The sequence below is a fragment of the Tachyglossus aculeatus genome, chromosome X1 (assembly GCF_015852505.1).
Source record: "Tachyglossus aculeatus isolate mTacAcu1 chromosome X1, mTacAcu1.pri, whole genome shotgun sequence".
Classification (NCBI taxonomy): Eukaryota; Metazoa; Chordata; class Mammalia; order Monotremata; family Tachyglossidae; genus Tachyglossus; species Tachyglossus aculeatus.
The window spans coordinates 135,628,686-135,645,917 of NC_052101.1; the positions used below are offsets into that span (position 1 = coordinate 135,628,686).

The 17,232-nt window shown below is 48.9% G+C and overlaps 1 protein-coding gene across 2 annotated transcripts in view; it reads left to right on the forward strand.

Moving 5' to 3' along the window:
* Positions 1-361: 361 nt before the first annotated feature.
* The window catches only part of AP3D1 (adaptor related protein complex 3 subunit delta 1), a 108,733-nt gene continuing 91,862 nt past the window's right edge, over positions 362-17,232 (forward strand). Inside the window, exon 1 of one of the 2 annotated variants that reach the window (XM_038740567.1) lies at positions 362-575. In XM_038740567.1, the coding sequence (XP_038596495.1) occupies positions 480-575 (96 nt within the window). In that variant the 5' untranslated portion in view covers positions 362-479. The remainder of the gene's footprint in view (positions 576-17,232) is intronic. The other variant, XM_038740566.1, reaches the window with a different exon arrangement.

Sequence of the window (17,232 nt, forward strand, 5' to 3'; positions counted from 1 at the left end):
TTACTCTATTTATTTATTTTACTTGTACATCTCTATTCTATTTATTTTATTTGTTTGTTTTTGTTCTCCGTCTCCCCCTTTTAGACTGTGAGCCCACTGTTGGGTAGGGACTGTCTCTATATGTTGCCAACTTGTACTTCCCAAGCGCTTAGTCCAGTGCTCTGCACACAGTAAGCGCTCAATAAATACGATTGATTGATTGATTGATTGAAAAGAAAAGCGGGCCACGGCGCGGCCGAGCCGGAGCCGGAGGGCGGGCCTTGTGGGGGCCGCGCCGCCACGTCACGGGAGGGAAGGGCGCGGACGAGCGGCTGTCAGCTGACGCGGCGCCATTTTGTCCCCGTCTGCGAACCGCCCGGCCGCGTCTCCGTCTGCGAGAACGGGCGAGCGGAGCCTTCCCTTCTGGGCGGGAATGTGAGGCGGCGCCGGCCCCGAGGCCCCGCCGCCGTCTCCCTCCGGCCGCCGCCGCCGCCGCCGCCATGGCGCTGAAGATGGTGAAGGGCAGCATCGATCGCATGTTCGACAAAAACTTGCAAGACCTCGTCCGGGGCATCCGGAACCACAAAGAGGACGAGGTGAGGCCGGGCGGAGGCGGCCGTCGGGCCTTCGGGGCTCCGCGGCCTGCGCTCGGGTGGTGGTGGGCCCCTCGCCCCGCGGGGCCGAACCGTCATTGGCGCGGGAGGATGGGAGGGAGGGAGGGAGGGGCGGGCGGCCCCCCCACTCTCCGAGCCCCGCCAAGCCCGACCGTGGCGATGCTCCGGGCGAAGCCCACCGGGAAGCCACAGCGGCAAGGGAGCAGTCAGAGGGCTGGGGAGGGGGGAAAAAAAAATTCCATGGGAATCCAGGGGCTCCCCACAACCCAAAACGGGGGCCTGGCCATTGGTCAGGCCCTTCCTTCCTCTCCCCCTCTCCAATCCCCCTATAAATAAATACTCTATTTATTTATTTATTTTACTTGTACTTAGCTATTCTATTTATTTTATTTTGTTAGTACGTTTGGTTTTGTTCTCTGTCTCCCCCCTTTAGACTGTGAGCCCACTGTTGGGTAGGGACTGGCTCTATATGTTGCCAATTTGTACTTCCCAAGCGCTTAGTACAGTGCTCTGCACACAGTAAGCGCTCAATAGATACGATTGATGATGATGATGATCCCCCCCATCTTACCTCCTTCCCTTCCCCACTGCACCTGTATATATGTTTGTGCATATTTGTTACTCTCTTTTACTTGTACATATCTATTCTATTTATTTTATTTTGCTAGTACGTTTGGTTTTGTTCTCTGTCTCCCCCTTTTAGTCTGGGAGCCCACTGTTGGGTAGGGACTGGCTCTATATGTTGCCAGTTTGTACTTCCCAAGCGCTTAGTACAGTGCTCTGCACATAGTAAGTGCTCAATAGATACAATTGATGATGATGATGATCCCCCCATCTTACCTCCTTCCCTTCCCCACTGCACCTGTATATATGTTTGTACATATTTGTTACTCTATTTATTTTACTTGTACATAGCTATTCTATTTATTTTATTTTGTTAGTACGTTTGGTTTTGTTCTCTGTCTCCCCCTTTTAGACTGTGAGCCCACTGTTGGGTAGGGACTGGCTCTATATGTTGCCAACTTGGACTTCCCAAGCGCTTAGTACAGTGCTCCGCACACAGTAAGCGCTCAATAAATACAATTGATGATGATGGTCGTCCGGGTGGACAGAATCCTACAGTAAGGCCGGGCGCCCTGTGCGGGCTTGGTCTATAGAGTGGTAGATAAAATCCTATACATTAGCCACGTCTCTGAAAAGCACCAATATCTTTCCTACCTGGGGACGCCTTTAAAGTTCAAAGTGAAATTGGCTCAGAGGTAACCCTGTAGATTTGGGGCAGTCGCCAGCCTTTTCGATTTGGCTACTGTACAAGCCCTGGATCTGCTTTTGACTACGTGGAGGGGCGGGGTGGGGGAGCCTGGACCCAAGAGTGCTCACGTTTGACCGTGGCCTGTTTGCTTTCTCGAGGAAATCCCAGCAGTTGGAACCGTGGAATTGTGAGGCCATCGCTGTGGGGAAGGGAACGAGTGATTGAATTTAGTGGAGCACCGTGTGGACTTCATTTAGGGAACCACGTTTCTGAAAGTGGCTTTCCAAGCCCTTCCGCCCCACCCCACCCCCCAGATAGTCTTTCACTTCTTTAAGCTTTCTTTTTCCCTTTCCAGAGTGAGAACAGAGGAGGTGGCAGGATTATTTGGTAGTTGAAGGAAGTGGCAAAACCTAATCTGCAGAGCGTCAGTTCTTATTTAAAAAGCGCAATGACAAATCTCTCACTTTGATGAACATCCACAAAGTGAATTTGTATGTGCTCCTAAACCAAGATGAGCCGGTTTCACTGTATCATTTCCTAGACTATCAAATCCAATGGATCTAAGATCCATTGAGGTTTGTTAAAATCCAAGTAAACTGCATAGTAATTGCCTCACTTTCATTCATTCACTCAGCCATATTTATTGAGCGCCTAACTGTGCACAGCACTGTACTAAGTGCTTGGAAAGTATAAATGCAGCAGTAGAGACAGTCCCTGCCCACAACGGGCGTACAGTCCAGAAGGAGGGAGACAGATATGGAAACAAGTAAACAGGCATCAATATAAATAAATAGGGTTATATAGATGTGCTGTGGGGCGGGGAGGGGGGAAGAGCAAAGGGAGCGAGTCAGTGATGCAGGAGGGAGGGGGGAGCTGAGGAAAAGGGGGCTTAGTTTGGGAAGGCATCTTGGAGGAGATGCACCTTTAGGGGGGAAGAGTGAGTGGCGGATTTGAGGAGGGAGTGCCTTCAAGGCCAGTGGTAGGACGCGGGCCAGGGGTCGTCAGCGAGAAAGGCTTAGTACAGTGCTGTGCACACAGTAAGCGCTCAATAAATACGATTGATGATGAGAAAGGTGAGATGGAGGCACAGTGAGAAGGTTAGCGCCAGAGGAGTGGAGCGTGCAGGCTGGGACACAGAGGGAGAGAAGGGAGGTGAGGTAAGAAGGAGCAAGGAGATGGAGAGCTTTGAAGCCAATAGTTAGGAGTTTGGTTTCAATGCAGAGGTTGATAGGCAACCACTGGAGATTTTTGAGAAGGGGGGTGACATACCCAGAACATTTCCGTAGAAAGATAATCTGGGCAGCGGAGTGAAGTGTGGACTGAATTGGGGAGAGGCAGGAGGTTGGGAGGTCAGAAAGGATGCTGATGCAGAAATCCGGTCGGGATAGGATGAGTGATTGTACCATCGTGGTAGCAGTTTGGATGGAGAGGACAGGGTGGATCTTGGCGATGTTGTGAGGGTGAGACCGGCAGGATTTGGAGACGGATTGGATGCGTGGGGTGAATGAGAGAGCGGAGTCAAGGATAACACCAAGGTTGCGGGTTGTGAGACGGGAAGGATGGCGGTGCCGTCCACGGTGACGGGAAAGTTCCGGAGAGGATGGGTTTGGGAGGGAAGATACGGAGCTCTGTCTTGTATATGGTGGCTGGAAGACATCCAAATAGAGATGTCCTGAAGGCAGGAGGAGATGCGAGCCTGGAGGGAGAGAGAACAGGTGAGAAGATATAGATTTGGGTGTCATCGGTATAGAGATGATAGTTGAAGCCGTAGTTCAAATCCAAGTACTTGATGTAGGGGGGCCTAAGGATCGGGTCTTTAATTTTCAATCATATAGGATGGCTGAGCTTTCATTGGAACTGAGAAACTTTGCGAAATTCTCGTTCTTGCCTTTCCTGCATGTGCCTCCTGCTGGGGCCTTGAATGCAGTGAGTGAGTAGGTGGGCAGGGGGCAACCCGTGGGGAAGCTTAAGTAGAGAGAACCATGCTCATCTGCTCTAATGGTATTGGCTCCTGTGTCTTTTCAAGTAATTCCCAAATTTACCTCGCTGGACTGAACCATTGCTCCTTTTCCCCCAGTCTACAGATCCATGTCTACATGGTTGCCAGCCACCCCAACACACACACACACACACACACACACTTCAATCTCATTCCATTTAACACTAAAACTTTGCTTTCCTCCCAAATCCACCTGCCCATCCAATTTTCCCATCATAGCTGACATCATCCTTCCTACTATCTTAGCATTGTCTTTGATTCCTTACCTTCCTTTATCTCTCACATTTGGTCTGTCCCTAAATCCTGTCTCTCCCCCTACGCATATTTCCCAGATCTGCCCCTTCCTCTCCATTGGTCCAAGTACTTGGTATATCCCACTTTGACTAGTGCGACATCCTCCTTGCTGACCTCCCTGACTCTGGCCTCTCTACTGTCTGTACTTCACTCTGCTGCCCAGATTGCTTTTTTCTAAAACACTGTTTTGCACACATCTCCCCACTCCCCAGAAACCTTCACTGGTCATCAAGCAGAACCCCCTGACTGGGCTTAAGGCCTTCCGTCACCTCTCTGGCCCTTACTTACCCTCCGTCCTCTCAAGCCAGCCTTCTCAGCTGTACTTCATTCTTGCATCTCTCACCACCAATCTCTTCTTGCTCATAGCTTTCTTCCTGCCTGGAACTCCATCTCCCTTCAAATCAGCTTAACCACAGACCTCACTTCCGAAGCCCTTCTGAAATCCCACCTCCTGCTTAGCGTTTCATTTCCCCGGGTCACGTTCTCCCAATGCCACCTCCACACTTACGCACTCGCAACTATCTGAAGCACTTCGATGCATATGGTCTTACTGTACATAGTCACCTCTCCGGTCTTATTCTTACCTGTAATTGACTTTGGTGGCTGTCTCCCCCACTTTTCCCTTCTGCGGCATCTACGCACTTGAATCTTCGGGAATTTAGTATTTGCCCCATGCTCAGCTCCCGTAGAACCTGTGTAATAATAATAATAAGTAATGATGGCATTTATTAAGCGCTTACTATGTACAAAGCACTGTTCTGAGCGCTGGGGAGGTTACAAGGTGATCAGGTTGTCCCATGGGGGGCTCACAGTCTTAATCCCCATTTTACAGATGAGAGAACTGAGGCCCAGAGAAGTTAAGCGGCTTGCCCGAAGTCACAGCTGACATGTGGATTTGAACCCATGACCTATGACTCCAAAGCCCATGCTCTTTCCACTGAGCCATGCTGCTTCTCATAATATATTAGAAGCATATATTCCCATATAATTTATAGATATGTACATATCTATATTAATGTCTGTCTCCCCCTTTAGACTGTAAGCTTGTTGTGGGCAGGGAATGTGTCTTCCAACTCCGTTGTATTGTACTTTCCCAAGCATAAGTGCTCAATACCATTGATTGACTGTAAGATCCCTGAGGGTAGGGGTTTTGTATTATAACTACTGTACTCTCCCCAGCGCTTAGTACGAAAGTCTGCACAGAGTAGGCACTCCATAGAGAGTATTGATTGAAGACCCATTTATGTAGCTGCATTTGGCTTTTTTCCGGATTCCTGCTCTGGTAATTCACCTCAGCAAGCGCTCTATCTAGGTGGTTCTTTGGTCGGTAACCTTCATTACTAATGGCATTCCTCTCCTGGTTGTCACCCACCCCATGTGCCCCCCCCCCCCCATGGGGGGGATGTGTGATGTGGGTCTCAATTAGAGGGCGATTCAGTTATACAGGAACACGTAAAGTGGCAGTTGAAGTTTTGATTTGTCACTTTGCCGTGATTTGTTCTTACTGCTGCTTTGCTTGTTATCAGGTTTTGAAATAGCTAGGAAGATCACCAACAGGGGTTTGGAGAGCTAATACATGTTTTACGGAAGTTTGGGCGAGACACAGCATCGATATAAACAATAATAGTATTTACTGGCTGCCAGATTGTCAGCTACTGGAAAGAGCCTGAGAGTCGGGAGACCTGGGTTCTAATCCCAGATTTCCCCTTCCTGCTGTGTGCTCTCGGACAAGGCACTTAACTTCTGGGCTTCAGTTTCCTCAGCAGTCAAATGGGAATTCAAATGGAAAATGAGCCAGCGGGTCAGAGTTGAGCCGCTGTGTAGTAGGATTTAGCGTAGTGGATGGGGCAGGGGTGGCCAAGCCTCTGGAACTGAAGAGCCACAAGCGAAAAACCACCATGACGGAGAACTGCAAGAGATCGATGGTATCTTTCGAGTGCTCGTACTGTGTGCAGAGTGCTTGGGAGAGTCCATTCTGACAGAGTTGGTAGACGTGGCCGCTGCCCATGGGGAGAGTCTTGTATAGCTGCAGCAAGTGACTTGGTGAGCGGGCCCTTGTATCAGTCAATCAATCAATCGTATTTATTGAGCACTTACTGTGTGCAGAGCACTGTACTAAGTGCTTGGGAAGAACAAGTTGGCAACATATACAGTCTGTCCTTACCCAACAGTGGGCTCGCAGTCTAAAAGGGGGAGACAGAGAACAAAACCAAACATACTAGACTGTGAGCCCGCTGTTGGGTAGGGACCGTCTCTATATGTTGCCAACTTGTACTTCCCAAGCGCTTAGTACAGTGCTCTGCACACAGTAAGTGCTCAATAAGTACGATTGAATGAATGAAGTGGAGGGAGGAGGTTGGTGAGCAGCCAAGAGCCCTGTGGGGTAAGGGGAGGGCTGGGCCACATGATGGTCATCAGTAAGAGAGGATACATGTGTGGGTGGCCTAGCAAGGAAAGAACAGTCAGTGCTTTCCCTAAAAGTGTTCCTCTTTCGCTTCACTTCTTTTGGGAGCCTTATGTTGGAGATGGGCTCAAAGAAGTGTGTAAGCGTGGCACAGTGTTTCAATTTCAATCTCTTGCTGCGGAAGAGGTCTCAGGCTGAGAAGTGCTCAGAAGCTTTTAGCTTATCTAAAATACTGTAACAAAATTCTTCTGGAGTTTGCTTTGAAATAGTTGTCTTGGTCTTTATTAAGCAATTACCATGTGGTGAGCTGGGGGGAAAGTGCACAGGTAACAATTGGATGCGGTCCCTGGCCCTCAAGGAGCTCCCAGTCGAAGACTAAGGGAGGGGGGTGAGCAAGGGCAGGCGACAGACATCTAAGGAAGGTTGAAATGATCGAAAGCCAAACCTGGTGACATCTAGGACAGGGATGTTTTTAGGACATGGTGCCTGAAGGGTGTGGGGAGGGGGAGCGGCGGGCCACAAGGGCACGTCCAGCAAAATCTATTCTACCCAGGGAAGGAAGGGGAGGGTCCCTTAGTCCAGGGCTGATTTTAGGTGAAACACGATCCCTTCAGTCTAGATTCTCATTCAGGTCCTTTGCTCCGGAGTTCCATTTGACAGCTTTTTCCTCAGCACGTAATCACAACCAAAAATCAGACCAGCACACCGTTTCACAACCTTCCCAAAATGTGAAAGACAGAATCTCAGGGAATCTGCAATATGGTGGACATAATTGAACTACTGTGGAGATTAGTTCCTCTTATCGCTTCAGATGAATGTATTTTAAAACATGCATTTGTGTCTGTCAACCACTGCTAAAGTATCTGACTCAAAATACTTTTTAGAAAATGGTCTTTTTGTTAGGCATTTACTATGTGCCAAGCACTGTATTAAGTGCTGGGATAGATTCAAGCTTATCAGGTTGGATACAGTCCCTGTGTCTTATTCCCCATGTTACAGGTGAGGTAACTGAAACCCGGAGGAGTTATCAATCAGTTGTATTTATTGAGTACTTAATATATGCAGATCAGTAGACTGAGGGTTTGGGAGAGTACAACGCAATATAACAAACACGGTTTACAGTCTAGAGGGGGAGACGGACATTGATGTAAATAAATTATGGATATGAACATAAGTGTTGTGGGGTCAGGGGAGGTGAATAAAGGGAGCAAGTCAGGGTGACAGATGGGAGTGGGAGAAGAGGAAATGAGGGCTTAGTCAGGGAAGGCGTCTTGGAGGGGAGGTGGGGAGAGTAATCATCGGATATGAAAAAAGGAGGGTGTTCCACATCAGAGGCAGGATGTGGCCGAGAGGTTGGCGGCGAGATAGACGAGATTGAGGTACGGTGAGTGAGTGGGTTGGTATTACAGGAGCGAAGTGTGAAGGTTGGGTTGTAGTAGGAGAGCAGTGACGCAAGGTGGTTGGGGGCAAGATGATTGAGGGCTTTAAGGAGTTTTTGTTTGATGCAGAGGTGGAGGGGCAACCACTGGAGGTTCTTGAGGAGTAGGGAAATGTGGACTGAATGCTTTTATAGAAAAATGATCTGGGCGGCAGAGAGAAGAGTGGAGTGGGGAGAGACAGGAGGCAGGGAAGTCAGCAAGGAGGCTGATGTAGCAATCCAGGCAGTATAGGACAAGTGCTTGGAATAACGTGGTAGCAGTTTGGATGGAGAGGAAAGGGTGGATTTTTGTGATGTTTTGAAGGTCGACCGTCAGGATTTGGTGATAGATTTATTAAGTGAGTTGAATGAGAGGGGAGTTATGGGCTTGTGAGACAGGAAGGATGGTGGTGCTGTCTACAGTGATGGGGAATGTCAGATGGAGGACAGGGTTTGGGTGGGAAGATGTTAAGTCTGAGGTGATGGGAGGACATCCCAAATGGAGATGTCTTGGAGGCAGGAGGAAGTGGGAGACTGCAGAGAGCGAGAGAGATCAGGGCTGGAGATGTAGATTTGGGAATTGTCTGCATAGAGATGGTAGTTTTTTTTTAAAATGGCATTTATTGAGCGCTTATGTGCAAAGCACTGTTCTAAGCGCTGGGGAGGTTACAGAGTGATCAGGTTGTCCCACGGGGGGGCTCTCAGTCTTAACCCCCATTTTACAGATGAGGTAACTGAGTCCCAGAGAAGTTACGTGACTTGCCCGAAGTCACACAGCTGACAAGTGGGGAGCCGGGATTTGAACCCATGACCCCTGACTAGTTGAAGCCATGGGAGCGAATGAGTTCTCCAAGCGAGTGGGAGTAGATGGAGAATAGACTGGAACCCAGAATTGAACCTTGAGGGACCCCACAGTTAGGGGCCGGGAGGCAGAGGAGAAGTTCATGAAAGAGACTGAGAATAAGTGGTCAGAGAGACAGGAGGAGAACCAGGAGAGGACAATGTCAGGGAGGCTGAGGTTGGATAATGTTTCCGGGTGAAGGGGGTGGTCGACAGTGTCAGAGGCAGCCGAGAGGTGGAGGAGGATTAGGTTGAAGTGGAAGCTGTTGGATTTGGTGAGGAGGAGATGGAGGAGATCATTTGTAACCTTTGAGAGGGAGGTTTCTGTGGAGTGAAGGGGAAGTGAAGTAACTTGCCCAAGGACTCACACAGCAGACAAGTGGCGGAACCTGGATTAGAACCCAGGTCCACCTGACTCCTGGGCCTGTGTTCTCTCCACTAGGCCACACTGCTTCTCGCTTGAAAAATGGAGTTTTTGAGCTGGATTGTATCAGAAGCTTTTGAATGAGTTAATTCCTCGCAAGTTCCTTGGTTGCTTAAGGTTGTGAACAGTCTGCTCACCTTGAGTTCAGTGACTTCTAGTAAGGATAGTTGATCTGTCTTGCCTTGCCCCTTCCTTCTTATTCTGCGTGCATCCTGTTGCTCGGCGGGCCGAGGCATGAAAATGGTAAGGAGCCTGTGGAGTCACCAGCCCAAGTGTGGGTAATGTTAACCAGGCCTGCCCTTTCTAGCTCCATTGGATAATGTCGTCTTTCCCCCCCCCTCCACGCCGGCCCCAACGCTTTCCCTAACTCCCTTGCTGCCCTAGTCTGGCCCCTTTTTTTTTTCCCAACAAGTCCAGGGGCTGCCATTTTTCTGGGCCACCTTCCTGCATGCCTGATGCTCTTCAGAAGGTAGCACATTATTGAGGGCCTAAACTCGTAGAGGCTTTGACTCTGTTTTGTGTGTTTTGGGAAGCCATGCTCCCAGGGTGCCTCTTGAAGTCTCCCCTTCCACTCTGCTCAGTCTGACCAGAGTGAAGGAGGAAGTGTGTTGGGGCGGTGGCAGCAAGCAGCAGCGGCCGCTGGAACAGTTCCTCTTCTCAGCTGTTCCCAGTAGCTGTTCTGCTTGTGGCTTCCCTGGAGTTCTCCCCTCCACAGGGAGCCCAACAACAAATAGCCCAACAGCGGCCCTCCTGCCTATATTTTTAGAAAACGTCTGGCTTAGAGGCTGGCTGTTGGTCTACCGGTAGAAATAGCTCTCACCTTGCTTAAGTTTCCTCTCTCACTCCTCAAAGCTTCTCTTTGGAGTTGATGCAGTGCATTTGCCCCGGCTACCTGCAGTTTCAGGTGGAGAGATGTGACCCGGGGATTGCTGCACAGCAGTATGCGAAGCGGCCTCATGGGCGCACATGGAACCGACTTGCTGTAAATAAGATTTTTCAGTGTGTTTGCTTTTAATTGGTTTTAATTTTACTGTAGAATGGCCCATATTTGGTTAATCGATGTATAGTAGGTGCCAAGAGGGCACCTGGTTTTGGAATTCACTTCATTACAAAGCAGATTGAGGGCCTCGGCCTGTTCCAAAGATCACAGGTGGTTTCTCTAAATCAGTCCAACTGACTTGTTCTTTAGCTTTTTGTTAGTAAATGTTATGACACTATGTCTCCACCTCCCCAGTCTGCATCATTGTACTGCAGCAGGGGCCCGGATGCGGGTGAAAATACACTTGTGCTCCTCTGGGCAACTCTTCCAATGCAACAGACTTTGAGCATCACCCAAAGTCCCAGAGAACTACCGAATTCAGGGCACAACACCCAAGAGGCACATGCCCAACGAGATATGCAAACGATTAAAAAACACTTTGCCAAATCAGCTATGTGCTACAGACTAATCCGATGAAATCCAGAGTAACACATTCACCTGGGTAACATAGGCTCACCTTTAATGTATTCTATGTATTCTACATACGTTTATATCAGCACCGCAGAGCTAAATACTGTCAGTTCTGTTACCTAGCAGCACATTAGCCAACGATGCCACGAAAGGCAAGAAAATAGAAAACCAAGTCAGGAAGGCCAGCGCAGCCTTTGGGGGGTTGTCAGAGTGTGATGGCTGTGTGGCACCAGGCTTCGGGCCAAACTAAAGGGCTTCCAAGCTATAGTGTTGTCCAACCTTGTGTGTGGCTGGGAGACCTGGCTGACTTCTTGAGCAATTCCATCAGGGTCACTCGTGGGCCGGGCTCCATATCAAATGGCAAGACTGCATCACAAAGCAAGCCGTCCTGGAATGAAGTCAGTCTCCTAGCACCGAAGCTCGCTCGACACACCTGTTCCAGGTGGGGCATGTAGAGAGAATGGGCCACAAATAGGGAGAAGCGTGAGAAGCAGCGTGGCTTAGTGGATAGAGCAGGGGCCTGGGAATCAGAAAGACCTGAGGTCTCATCCTGTTTCTGCCACTTGTCTGCTGCATGACCTTGGGCGAGTCACTTAACTTCTCTGTGCCTCAGTTGCCTCATCTGTAAAATGGGGATGAAGACTTTGAGCCCCAAGTGAGACATGGACTGTGTCCAACCTGATTACCTTGTATCTACCCCAGTGTCTGGCACATAGTAAACACTTAACAAATACCATCAAAAAAAAGCTTGCTGTGTAGTGAATTGAAACCGACAAGCTGAAAGCAAGGAGGGCGGAGAATAGTCTTGAGGACATGGAAAACAAAGCCTTGGCCAATGCTGCATCTGGCTGTGCTCACTGGAACACAGCTGCACTGGTAGGGTTTGAGGAGAGGGGGCTGAAAATAAAACGTCCAAACAGCAGTAGAGTGTCACTCCAGCTGTACCAGGCTCATCTCAAGACCATGGCTGGTTGATCTGTACACTTGCAGAGTCAAAACAAATATCAGAAATCACAACATCAGATGTTTGCAAATCAGGATGCTGCCTGGCCATGAAACCACCTGTAAGAAGGACAGCTGTGATGGTTCGTGCACCAGGCTGATAGAGTCGATGCTGTAGCGCTAAGTGAGACTGGCCGAGCGGAGGGAAGCCAGCTCCCAGAGACAGGCGCGGGGAACACGCTCGCGTGGGGAGACCCTCCCTCTTTGGTAAGGCTGCCATCTCGGGTCGGATCGGCAGTCAGGCCACTGCCCGTATTGGGCCTCCCACCCCTGCCTGGAAGTGCGAGGGTCCGCCGCCTCCTGGCACTGCGCCCATGCCGCCACCGGGACCCACTGCCGTGAAGAAAGAGAACCTTCCGGTAGAGATGGAGGCAAACTCACCGTGGGATGGGGGCAGGAGGGAGAATCGCACACAGGGGGCTCAGCAGCATATTGTACACTTGGGAGAGTGCTACGGAATCAAAACATGCATTCTCTGCCCTCGAGGAGCTTGTGGACTAATGGGAGATACAAACATTTTATGTAGACCTATGGCCTAGAACGCCCTCCCTCCTCAAATCCACCACTCTCCCCTGCCTTCAAAGCCTTACTGAAGGCACATCTCCTCCAAGAGGCCTTCCCAGACTAAGCCCCACTTTTCCTCATCTCCCACTCCTGTCCGCGTCACCCTGATTCACTCCCTTTGCTCTTCCCCCCACTCTCCCTGCCCCACAGTACTTACGTATATATCTGTAATCTGATTTATTTATATTGATGCCTGTTTCCTTTATTGATGTCTGTCTCCCCCCTCTACAATGTGAGCTCGTGGGCAGGGATTGTCTCTCTCTATTGCTGTATTGTACTTTCCCCAAGCACTTAGTACAGTGCTCTGCGCACAGTAAGCACTCAGTAAATACGACTGAATGAAGATAGGCTGTGGAAGTCGGAGACTAGAACAGGGATACAGTAGATTGTAGTAGGAGTTTTTCAGGATGAAAGAGTAGAATAAATGAGTCCACATCTACAGTCATGTGGCAGTTATCCGATTGGGTGTATCCCGGAGTCCATTTTTTTCCATAGATTTGCATATTCAAAATTAGGATTCATTCTAGTACCTGTCAACAAGTAGTAAATTCCTTTCTGTGCTAAAAACTGTATTGCTGAACATCCCTTAAACGATGTCTTTGTTAGAGTCATTCAGAAAACGTAACACTGCAGCAGTGGCATGAAATCTATTACCAACTCCAAAAAGACACACACATACACACACCCACTCCCCCGGAGCCCTGGGCTGACGCAGTTACCTCACAGCTCAGTGACATCCCTGCCTTCCCTCGCCCCGACCCTACCAGCTGCAGAAGGGATCTCGAACCGTCCTGCTGAAAGGCAGTCTCTGGCCCCGGGGCCTTGACCCAGCTTTTCAGTCAGTCAGTGACATTTACTGAGCACTTACTATGAGCAGAGCACACTTTTGCAGGCAGTCATCTTACCTCCACTCGGGGTGCTCATGCCTCCTTACCCCGAGACTGTGCCATCTACTTTGTCAGTAAAATAGAAACCAACAGGCATGAGTTCCTCCCAGCTCCTCTCTCAATGAAATAGGTCGTATTTATTGAGCACATACTGTGTGCAGAGCCCTATAGCAGGCACTTGGGAGGGTACAATATATCAGTGTTGGTAGACACCTTCCCTGCCCACAACAGGCTTACAGTCTAGGTGGGGGATGGACATTAATGTAAATCAATACATTTCATATATGTACATAAGTGCTGTGGGGATGAGGGGAGGGTGAGTAAAGGGTGCAAATCCAAGTGCAAGAGTGCTGCAGAAGGGAGTGGGAAAATAGTACTGAGTGTTTGTTTTTTCATTCAGTCATATTTATTGAGTGCTTATTGTGTGCAGAGCACTGTACTAAGTGCTTGGGAGAGTACAGTATGACAGTAAGCAGACACATTCCGTGCCCACAATGAGCTTACAGTCTTGGAAGAGTTCAGTCGAGTTAGTAGATGCGACCCCTGCCTTTAAGGAGCTTCCAGTCTAGCAGAGGAAACAGACACAAAAATCTTCTACAGGTGTGGGGTGGGGGGGAAACAATTACTAGCCCTTTCTCTTTCTCCCCTTACCCCAAGAGGCAATCTCCCACCTGCCCTCTGAATGTATCCCCTCTGCCTTTGCTTCTGACCCCCATTCCTTCATTTCTTACAAAAATACTTGCTCCCTCTCTCCTCCCCTCCCAAAATGCTATCTTTAACCCCCACCTCTGTCTCCTCCCCTTCTAATAATAACAATTATGGTATAGACACTGTTCTAAGCACTGGGGTAGATACAAGATAATTGGGTTGGACCCAGTTCCTGTCCCACATAGAGCTCAGTCTTAATCCCCATTTTACAGATGAGGGAACTGAGGCATAGAGGAAGTGAAATGACTTGCCAAGGTCATACAGAAGACAAGTGGTAGAGTCAGGATCAGAACCCAGGTCATTCTGACTCCCAAGCCTGCACTCTACCCACTAGGCCATGCTGCTTCCTTCTGCTTTCAATAATAATAGCCTCATGTCTTCCCTGTGCTCATTTTTTTCTTTTGGATACCAATCAACCAATCAGTGATTATTATTGAGTGCTTACTATGTGCAGAGCATTGTAGTAAGTGCTTAGAAGAGTGCAACAGAAGTAGCAGACACCTTTCAGCCCTTTGTTTTCTCTTTCCTGTGTGCACCTGCTGCTTTCACTTCCTCTGCACCAAGCCCTTTTGACCCACTATAGTCAGATTTTTTGCTCCCTCAACTCCGAGACCTCCTTCTCCCAAGCCACTAATGACCATATAGCCAAATCCAATGGGCTTTTATTCTCTCTTCTAATTCTCCTCAACCTCTCAAACCACCTTTGACACTGAATCAAACCCTTCTCCTTCCAATGCAGATGTTCTCTCCTAGTCATCATCATCAATCGTATTTATTGAGCGCTTACAGTGTGCAGAGCACTGTACTAAGCGCTTGGGAAGTACAAGTTGGCAACATATAGAGACAGTCCCTACCCAATAGTGGGCTTACAGTCTAAAAGGGAGAGAACAAAACCAAACATACTAACAAAATAAAATAGTCCTGCTCTTTGTCTCCATTGACACCACCTCCATCCTCCCAGTGCCTGGCCTTGATGATATCTTCCATTCCACACTAGCATTCTGCTCTCACATCCAATCAGTTACTAAAAACTGTCAATTGTATTGGATTCTCCCAAGCGCTTAGTAGTTCACTGCACATGGTAAGTGCTCAGTAAATACCATTGATAAAATTATTCCCCAAAAGCCTTTCATGCACTTGTCTCCCTTCCTCTTCCTCTTTTTTTCCTTTCTCTCTCTTTTTTTTCTCCCCCTCTCTCTTCTCCTCATCCTCCCCCAATCATCCCCCCCATCCCTCACCCCCCACCCCTGTGGTCCATATTCCATCCCTGCTCTTGAGGCAGATTTTGCATTTCTGAGGGCTTCACTCCCTTGAGATTCATTCATGCATATTTATTGAGTGCTTACTGTGTGCAGAGCACTGTACTAAGCGCTTGGAAAGTACAGTTCAGCAAAAGATACAATCCCTGCCCACACCGGATTTATCTAATTGTACCCCATTCTCTCTCACTTCAGTCCCCTTGCTCATGCTCTTCCCTCAGCCTGCCAACCCCCTTCTTCCCGTCCCAAGTTGGCCATACCACAGCTCTCCACGTCATGAAAGCCCTGAACCCCACCTCCTCCAAGAAGTCTTCCCTGATCACTTGGTAATTCCCATCTCAGCAATCCAGCATCCACCCTCAGCAGTTGTTTAGCTGGTTTGTCCTGATGTGTCCTGCTTCATCCTTGTTCTTCCTCCTGCTTCGCAACCTGTAATTCATCTTTGTCCCCAGTACCATTAGTTTTCAGCTGTACGTGCTCTTCTTTAGCTGTGTCTTTCCCACCTTAGTGCTCTCGAGAGGTGTGATGCAAAATCTGTGACCTGGTGCATCTGGTAGCCTTGTGATGGGCTTGCGTAGGAGAAGGAAATTGGCCCATGAATTTCAGCGGAAATGAGGCTTGGGGTCCTCGTTTTGGAAGACGGTCTGCCAGTGTGAACCAAGCTGGGCAAGGGTTGCCAAAGCTAACAGAAAAGGCAGAAGTCGGTTAGGAAATGTGTCGGTCTGTTGAAATAAAGAGCAGCAGAGAGGCCCAGTGAATTGAATCAATCGGTGGTAGTGTTGATTGGGTGCCTACTATGTGCCGAGCTCTCTGTTGCGTGCTTGGGAGCATAGGTGCCCACTATGGTCTGGGCAGGGATTTTATTCATTCAATCGTATTTATTGAGCGCTTACTGTGTGCAGAGCACAGTACTAAGCTCTTGGAAAGTACAATTTGACAACAGATACAGCCCCTACCCAACAACGGGGGATTTTAGTGAAGCAGCGTGGCTTAGTGGCAAGAGCATGAGCTTGGGAGTCAGAGGATGTGGGTTCTGATCCCGGCTCCACCACTCATCTGCTGTGTGGCCTTGGTTAAGCCATTCCACTTCTCTGTGCCTCAGTTACCTCATCTGTAAAATGGGGATTTAAGCTGGGATCCCCTCGTGTGAAAACCCGATTACCTTGTATCTACCCCAGCGCTTCGAACAGTGCTTGGCACATAGTAAGTGCTTAACAAGTGCCATTGTTATTATTATTGTTATTAGTAGGGCTGGGGGCTAACAGGCTTCCGAGAGCCACGTTTTTCGGAGGGGTGGGTGCTTACTATGCACCAGACACTGTACTAAGCACTGGGCTAGGTGCAAGATAATCAACTTGGACACAGTCCCTGTCCCACATGAGGCTCACAATCAAAGTTGGAAGGAAACTGTCAGGTCTGGGTCAGGTCTGTCAGAAGCTGGGAATCCAGCCCATACACAGCTGTGATGGCCATCTATTCATTCAATCGTATTTATTGAGCACTTACTGTGTGCAGAACACTGTACTAAGCGCTTGGAAAGTACAATTTGACAACAGAGACAATCCCTACCCAACAACAGGCTCACAGTCTAGAAGTGGGAGACAGACAACGAAACAAAACAAGTAGACAGGCAATGTCCTTTTTTTACGAGCCCCCATCCTTACGAGTGCTCAAGAAAAGGCAAAGACATGGTTCTTGTCCTCAATTTCTTGGGGGAGCCAGGCCCCACAGAGGATTCCTAAATAGATTTCCAAATCTATTCCCAAATAAAGATACAGCTGGTAGTAGCTGGAGGCTAGATTTGTTGACTTGATTAATGATCGTTGCTCTCCCTACCTCTCCACTGCCCAGCCCCCCATTACCACTTCAGCCCTTCTGCACCATCTAAGCACAACCCCCTGCAGCACTTCTGCACAAATCTTTCACACTTGCTCTCATGCATACAGCCCCCTTTCCTTCTGACCTCTTTGGGTCTCCCCGCTATCGATTGAGCCCAACTCTAGGGCAGGGATCATGTCTCCTAATTTTGTCAGTGACTCACCGAGGAGACAACGACGTGTCAGCAGTCACCCATCAATAACTAAGGACTCCATGGAGCTCGCCCATTATCTCCTGACAGCCGCTTTAATAACTCGCTAA